At 39.5% G+C, this 8,587-nt stretch overlaps 1 protein-coding gene across 1 annotated transcript; it reads right to left on the minus strand.

Moving 5' to 3' along the window:
* Positions 1-936: 936 nt before the first annotated feature.
* Positions 937-2,891, minus strand: foxe1 (forkhead box E1). The gene has a single exon (XM_020628630.3). It carries the CDS (start codon positions 2,533-2,535, stop codon positions 1,432-1,434), a length of 1,104 nt encoding a protein of 367 aa, XP_020484286.1. The 5' UTR covers positions 2,536-2,891; the 3' UTR covers positions 937-1,431.
* Positions 2,892-8,587: the final 5,696 nt, after the last annotated feature.

An 8,587-nucleotide genomic window follows, 5' to 3' on the forward strand; every position in this document is an offset into this window, starting at 1 on the left:
AAGCTAGACTTTCCTATTTGTCATGTTTAATGTTCCTGCACACAGTATTTTTTTTTCTTTGTATTGTGAAGCTCAATAAGATGGTTAGTATGTCCACATTTATTTGATAAGAATCACTTGTTCTTAGCTATTGGAGCATAATCCAAGGTAACCAAATCTTGGTTGAGATAACCCCTGTTATTCTAGAGTTCAGGCCTTAGAGTAACTAACAACTGCCTGTCTGAAGGTATATGTTGACATTTGCCGATAACACCAATCCTCATTTAATCCACACAGATTTTAAGATTCAGCAGCACTTAAGAGAAACTACGACTCTTTCAACTAGGGATTCTTTTTTCAGAAACATCACTTCAAGTCATGTCCGTCAACAAAGCTTTTTTTCTGATAGAAAAATCAAGTTTCTCACTATTGAAGCTTTTCCTCACGAGTCTTAACTTGTATGAAATGCAGACCTTTAGTGAGGCAGGTTGAGATAAAGGACTCCCACTACTTAACTTTGCAGGCTGAAATATCCAGTTACAAGTCAATTCATTTGCTTGATTAGTGGATCTGCGTGGTAGATTAACTGTGTCTGTCTGAGTGTCATGTTGATGTCTGGACATAATAATTGAGGTCACGGTGGAAAAACTGGCTCCAGACAACACTTCAAACCAGCTGAGCTGAAACGGCAAAGAAAACACAAAAGACAAAAATGTTGGAGGGAACTTTTTTTGTTCCCGGCATCGTATTTCTCAATCTGTCTCTACTTGTACTTTTGTAATCAATCTAAATTAAATTGAAATTATTAAAAATCTAACAAAATTCCATATGTGCGTAGCTTCTGTCACCTGGCTGTAAACCAAATCATAGCCATCAAACCAGTAACAGTAATTTGTTGTCTAATATTTTGGCCTTCACAAGCAATTATATGTCATTTATTAAAATTACAGAGCAAAATTTGTTATTTAATTCCGTTTATTTCCAAAGGGCAACCTGATATGCATTTTAATTTGACAACAAAATACATGCAAATGTACTAAAGCTGATGTTCTTCATACAAGCCACTTTTTCAAAGCCTATGACGATAAAACAATAATTTATAACAAAAAAAATTCAAAGTCTGTCACTTTACGTCAGCGGTAAAATAAAAATATGAAACAACAACAACAACAACAAAAGCTTTAAACCACACACATTTAACAAATGTTACACTTCTATGTGCCTTGAAGAGCAGTGACATTTAATTCCCTTTTTAAAGTTTAGTCTATCAAATATCTACAAATGTTTTCTTTTTTTTTCACGCTACAGTCTTAAATCACATTGGTGACAGGAGACATTTTGAAACAGTCTGTTCATATTTGTCCTTAACAATTGTCAGGATCAAAGTAAAACCCTGTGTGCGCACGTCTGGCTACACAGTAGAGAGATCCTCGGCTCGAGATTTCGAGCAGCTCAGATGGCAGACACAAACCTGTCCATGTTCCCGGGGTATGTGGGGTGTCTCAGGTAACCCCCAGTGCTGGGGAGGGGACCTGCAGCACTGTTATACTGGGAGAATGAGCCCAGCTGCACTGGGGACACCCTGTCGTAATGGTCCATGGACTCCGCAGAGCCATGAGCAGAGGAATGGATGCGTCCTGTCGCCATGTACCCCTGGGTATGGTTCTGTCCATTCAAGCCCTGATGGGAGTGATGGTGGTGTGGGTGGCTGTTTGGACCAGAGTAGGTGAACCCGGGGTGGGTTGATGTTCGAGATGATACGGCCCCTCCGCATGGTTGGCCCGGGAAAGCAGGGGCTCCCAGGCTGCAGGGACTTGATCCGTTTGGGAGCCCCTCTGGACTGAAATTTCTGCCTGGCTGCTGCATCACCTCTGGCCCTTGACCTCCCAGCATGCTAGCTGAAGTTGGGTGTCCTATGAGGTTATTGATGCTGAACATGCGGGCCTGACCATGTCCAAACCCAGGTGGAGAAGATGAAGGGTAGTAGGCGGAGGGCAGCTGCTGACCGTAGGTTGGGCTCACCGTCATGTTGGGGTAGACAGTGTTGGTGTATGCGGCTGACCTAGTGATCTGGACCGGAGAGAAGACTGGCGTCTCATGGACGTATGAGGTGTAGGTGCTGAAGTCACAACGCTTGAACCTCTTCCTGCGCCTCAGGAAACTGCCGCTCTCAAACATGTCCTCTGCGTTGGGGTCCAGAGCCCAGTAATTCCCCTTCCCTGGCCGGCCGGGCTCTCGAGGAATCTTGATAAAGCAATCATTGAGAGTCAAATTATGGCGGATTGAGTTCTGCCATTTCTTGGAATTGTCTCTGTAGAAGGGGAAGCGCTCTGTGATGAACTTGTAGATGCCGCCTAAAGTCAGCTTGCGATCAGGAGAGTTGGCGATGGCCATGGAGATGAGTGCGATGTAGCTGTAAGGGGGTTTCCCTCGCTGTATCGGTCTCTTCCTTCTGCGACCTCTGGGCTGTTCCTCTGTCTGCGGAGGAGGGTTGGAGGCAGGCAAGCTGGTGTCTGCCGCAGACTCTTTTTCCACTTTGACCACTGGCATTGTCATTGGCAGAAAAAATTGTCCCTCAAAAGAATTTTAAAAATATGAATTTAGTGCAAATTCTGCACGGTAAAATTACTTCCAGAGTTTTGTCACGGGATCCCTCTGTCTGAAGAAAACAATAAAATCCTGGACAGTGGATTTCAAAACAGGAGATCTTGTCAGATATCACATTTGTTTCTTTGAACTCACTGTCCTTGAGTCCAAATCCAGCAGTTCTTTACATGTAGAAGTTATCTTCTTTTGCAAGAGCTGATGTTTCATCAAATGCTGTTTGTCATTCAGCTTATTCCCAAACTGTGTTGTCAGGCTAAGCTGAAGAGTGGAGGCGTGTGATCGCCATGCAGGTAGTTTAAGGTGTGTGTTAGTTAGAATGAGTCACGCAGCTTTACCTGAGGAGTGTTTTACCTCCACAGAGCACCTGAGGAGCCACGCCCCCCCCTCTAACATCACATGCTCTCAACATACCTGAGCTTTGGAAGGGTCTATTGTTCATGTTTGACAAAGTCTGCCTGCTTTATGGTTGAAAGCTCTATTTGGAGGGATTTGGTTTATTTTGAAATTGAAGTATAAGATATAGACTATATATTGTTATGAAAAGGTATGCCATCCAAATTCAAATCTGTCTTTTGGTTTGGATATTTTTAATCTCTTGTTATTCAACCAACATTGACAGATTACAGATTTAATTCCCCGTATTCTATAAACCAGCACCTATCAGTGACAGGCCGTTTATTAGACTGTAGACATAAACTGTCAAAATAAACACCACTTCCTCATAAAATTCAAATGTCCCTTTTAAGCCAACCTCAGTTTACTTTAAAAAGTCCAAAATGGCGTATGTTGTTTTGACGTTCAACACTAAAAGGCTTCTTTAGTGGTAACTTAACCTATGTGTTGTTTTTCTATCTTACTTCCTTGTTTGTTTTGTGCCAGTGGTTGGACCAGCCAGCTGTGTTAAGAGATGTAAATGTTCTCCAGACAAAGGCAGACCTGTGATTTCAGCATGCAAAATATAGGCCATCATCATAATCCCTGGACGCAACCCGAGAGACAAGAATAACCAGGCCATGACATAAAAAAATAAATAAATCGTTCATTGTTTGAATTGGTTTTAAATGCCTTCAAGGAATTGTTGGTGCTACTTGCTGGACATGTTTTGTTGGACAGTTATTTTTGGATCTTAGGTTTTTGCAGTGCAGAAATTGCTGCACACATTTAATTTTAGACCTATTCTTTGATAATCTAATAAACTTTTAATTTCATACCCTCACCAGCAGTAGTGACAGAGACATTGCTGAGCAGCTCTTGTGGTATTCAGTGCAGGGACTCCACAGGGCCGGGGTTCACCACCTTAATCTCTTAAACAAACAGAGAGCGAAACACAGCAGCATACTCCCACCGCTCAACACCAGGCTGGGTGAACAGCGTGTGGGTCAGGGTCGGATCAGTAAGAGAGTGTGGGTTTGCTCACACAAACACTCTGATGAAAGGTTGAGTCCTGTGGGGAGGGCTGGGATGCGGCTCTCCTGCTGGACCTGCAGCTCCCTGTTACATGATGGGGTCAAGTTTTTTGGGGGACGATGAGCTGCTCTGGGCTTACGAGAGCAAAGAGAAATTACATGCTGAAACTCAACGTTGTCATATATTTGCAAACAAACAGAAACAGTTGTGTCATTTAAAGATAGTGCAGTATGTAAAACATCTAATACATTTTAAAATGCAGGACAGTTTTTTATTATAATCACTGAGTTATTATCAGAGACTGAGGCAAAAAGTAATTTTAAAGATACACTTGCAGTATTGTTAAATGCTTGTTATTTCTGTCATGATAATAAGACTAAGCGACCTATTTTTGCTAGAGTTATTAAAAATGAAATCACGTCTATATAACTCTGGCCTGTGTTTGTTTTATTTATAATTTGATAATTATGATCGATGGTCATTGTAATCTCCCTGTTCCTTTTGTGGATATTTTCTGTAGTTGATTGCAGCATGTATTTCTCCTGAACAGTGAACACATTGACATCATAAGTTTTCTCAGGATGCTATTTATGCTTATTTTACATTCACAAGAGTTTAATCTAGAAAAATCGCATGTCATTTTAAGTCAAGCATGAATTCACTTGTTTTGAACATAGATGATCATAAAACTACAACCTGAGGGAAATATACAGTACATGTCCCTGGAGCTACAATTTGTTCTCCCTGTGAGGCATTTATAGCCTAAATGTTCAAAACATGGAAATCATTCTGAAACGTCTCATTGGTTGATAAGTGCATTAGGTAAACTATTCAAACAGATCTTCAAGAAAAATATGGACTGTAATTTGGAAATAAAAACACTTTTATGCTGGTATCTTAATGTGAGAATGATAGTGTGAGTTAAACATTTTGTGGTCTATTACAAAAGCCGGCGTATAGCACAAATATGTTTTAAAAATTCAGATGCACAAGTATTCAAAATCAACAGTTGGCCTACGAAGACTGCTAAAATTAATTAATTATTCCTCTACTGCAATTTTTATCCCTTGTCGGTTTTTTAAATTTTTTATTTAAGTTTCGGGTTTTTATTTTCCTATAAAAGATACATTTTCTGAACTGTCCATGTTAAACAACAATAACTGCAAATTAAACAATAATGAAAAAAGACCATAGGAAGTGCAAATTTACTGCAAACATGAAGAAATAAACCATGGAGCCAGTTGTGAAAATGTGATGGATGGATGGATGGATAGATGGTTGGATGGATGGATGGATAGATAGATAGATGGATGGATGGATGGTTAGATAAACTTGATTTTCTGTTCCAATAGTGACAGAAACTCTCCTTTGACAAGGCTAAAATGTTCCTCACAGTTCACATTTAAAATTACACAGTGTTTGGGTGTGAAGTCAACCAACAGACAGTTAATTTTTTATTTGTGTAAAGTGCAATTATTTTACAGAGAATCAATTAAAATTTGATCTTGTCATCTTTAAACAATACATGTGAGTCGTGTTTTAAGAGGCAGTGTAAACACACAGGGTAGATATTTGTATTAGTTAATGGACTCGTATCCACATGACTGTAAAGATGTGTTTGATATGTGGTTACTTTTCTTCAACTCGTGACATGTGATGGACATCCAGTGTAGATTGCAGTGGACCTCACCCTTTTGCTAAGACAGCTTCTTATGCTTTATGGCTGTGAACAATTAGTGGTGAGTAATTTCTCAGGTAGCCGTTGTTATTGGAGCTCAGGCTCATAGTTGCCATAGTTTGCTTATGCATCACGATTTGGCAGTGCTACAGAATTCACTGTTAATATTTGTTCATGAGCCTTTTATCTCTGTTTGTGCTGGTGGATTAAAAAATATGACTTGGGCCGCTGAAAGGTGACTCCACTGTCAACATTTCTGAGCAAGAACATTTAAACAGGTTGAAGTGCTCTGACTCAAAGACTACCTGGCCAATGCAATATGGGTTGTGTTGTATAACCTAAAAATAAAGTGTTTGTTCAGAAACAAAATAAACTTCATAAAACAAAAATATAGAGAAACAATTGATCGACAATCTTCATGTTATTTCCTGTTTCTTTTCTCACTTCAATGCTGTACTATTCATTGTGCAACACAGGGGTTGACCCAAATCTGCAGCTTTCTTAAGCAGAGCATTTTAGCTTCTTTCAGCTCATTGTTTTGATTTAATTGTTTTGGTTCAATCTTACGGCTCTCATCTAGAAATGCCCAATTCCGATCTTGGCATTGGATGTCCGATTCTGACTAAAATACATCGATCAGGAAGCAGTGACAATGGGCTTATCCATGGGATATTTTTGGGAGAGTGCTCTGCCTGACCTCTACAAGAACTATGAGAATACTTATTAGCAGAGTTGATGGATTTAAAAGCTATGAGCTTCACTGCAGAAACCTGGAGTGTTTGCCCGTTTTCACATTTAACAGTACACTTGTTGGTCACGAGTTTGCACACCAAACAGTGAAGAAAGGATATGCCTTATCAGCTCACTTAAGTTGACGTCATTTTGAAAGACAATGCTAGCAACATGAAAAAGCCATGGACAACATGGGAGTGCACGGCTTCGGCTGCTTTGCACATTCAGCAGAGGGGGATTGGTGCTTTTGCAAGTGGTAGACAGATTGTTGGGCAGATTGTGATAACAGTTTGGTCAGTTTATATGTATTTATATAATGTTGTGTTATGAAGTCTTACACATTAATGAATCCCAGTCTCATCCTAACAGTGTGGATTAGAGGTTATTAGTTTGTCACTGGTATCTGATCAGTACTCGGTATCAACAGATGCCCAAAGCCCAGGAATGACAATGCTATCAGAACTTAAAAAGGTGTGTCGATGCATCACTGCTCTCATCATCATGAAAAAAAAACCCCATGAACTACTTGCCAAGGAACAAACACAAGACCGACAATGTTAGGAAATATTGGCTGTGATAGCTGAAGAGCAACATATTCTCTCTGTTGTAGGTGGAGGTGAAAACAGTGTTCACCTAGTAGACACAAACAAAACACAAAAATGCCAGTGTTGATCGAAAACTGATGGATGTATAAAAAGTGTTCGTAAATAGTTTGCTATAATTTAGAAGGCCATAATATCTCAATTGCATGTTTGCAGCTCATTCTGATACCCCCAAGATGCATTTTTTTGTTTTATCAGTATTTAGTATAAATACTGAAATTAGTATTCTTATCTGTGAAAGAAATCAAAGACTACAAAAGTATCCATATTAGGAAGTCAAATTGGCCATAAAAGAAAATAACACATGCATTTGGGGACATCCACATTGAAACAAAAATATGAACATATAACCATTACTCAATTTTGTGCAGGAAATTTTTAACAAACTCTCTTTTCCCCTCTGGCCTCTTATGTAGGCTAGTAGCGTGCAGGTTTTTTTTTTAGCCCTTATCTGTGATTTTTTTAATCTAGTGCTGTAAACAGACACTTCTATTTTAAGTGCACTTGGGTTTAGCATCACTGAGTCATACGTTAGGGCCTCCTCAGCTAAGAGCCCTGGAGCCATGCATTGATGCCGCCGTGAAAGGCTTCCACCTGTCGATCACGGCACGCTGTGGAGACGCAAATGACGGCTGGAGGCCGGGACAGCTGCAGAGGAGAGCAGGGCTGCAGCCAAGGCAAATGAAGAGCTCTTCACTTTGTGTCTCACTGCCAGAGAGAAACGGCTCTCTCCAAACAAAGACAAACAAATTAGATATTTGAATTTGAACACTTGACTTTACCCATGTGATAGATACATGTGTACAGGTGTTGGAAGACCTGAGGACTGATACAAAAAAACAGGGCACATGACACATGTAGACATTTTCTGAAAAAAGTGACAAGAGGAAGAATTTGTAGATGTAAAACAAAAGTATCAAATATGTGTTGGAAAAATGCAAATGAAGTTGTTATGAAAAAATAATAATTATAAAAAAATAAACACCATTTCTATCTATGGAAAAATGGGTTTTGGACTTCAAATTGTTAGTCTATAATGTTTGTCATTCAGTAAATAATGGTCTACATGTTTTTATTCCTATCTCTTGTGCAGAAAGTTCTTACATCACATGTTCACACACATTTTAATAAATGCCTAAAATGCCTGCATAGAAAATAAAAAATAAACGATGTACAACAAAGTACATCAAATTCTGTCTTATATGCATATTATTCAATATAAGAGGAAATAAATGCAAACGTAAAATCTTTATCTGTGTCACAAAGGGACTGTGAATGTGAGTCATTTGTTTGGTGAGCTCCCTTTCAAGGGCAATTCTAAAGAAACAAAAACCAGTACAGTATTTGTAAAATAGGGGGACCCTCTCATTCTTTTAGCTGTTTCATGATGGTACATCAACACATGTATTTCCTTATTGTGGATAAAAGAGAACAATTTACTCTTATTTTATATTCTGTGTTTATTCTCAAGTTTATAGTTCTAAGTAAACCCCCCCCCCCCCCCCCCCCCCCCCACACACACACACACACACACACACACACACACACACACACACACACACACACACACACACACACACAC

The sequence above is a fragment of the Labrus bergylta genome, chromosome 1, assembly GCF_963930695.1.
Source record: "Labrus bergylta chromosome 1, fLabBer1.1, whole genome shotgun sequence".
NCBI classification, from domain to species: domain Eukaryota; kingdom Metazoa; phylum Chordata; class Actinopteri; order Labriformes; family Labridae; genus Labrus; species Labrus bergylta.

What these genes read in the sequence shown, in the direction of transcription:
- foxe1 (XM_020628630.3), bottom strand. Translation starts at nt 2,535, where the DNA reads ATGACAATGCCAGTGGTCAAAGTGGAAAAAGAGTCTGCGGCAGACACC.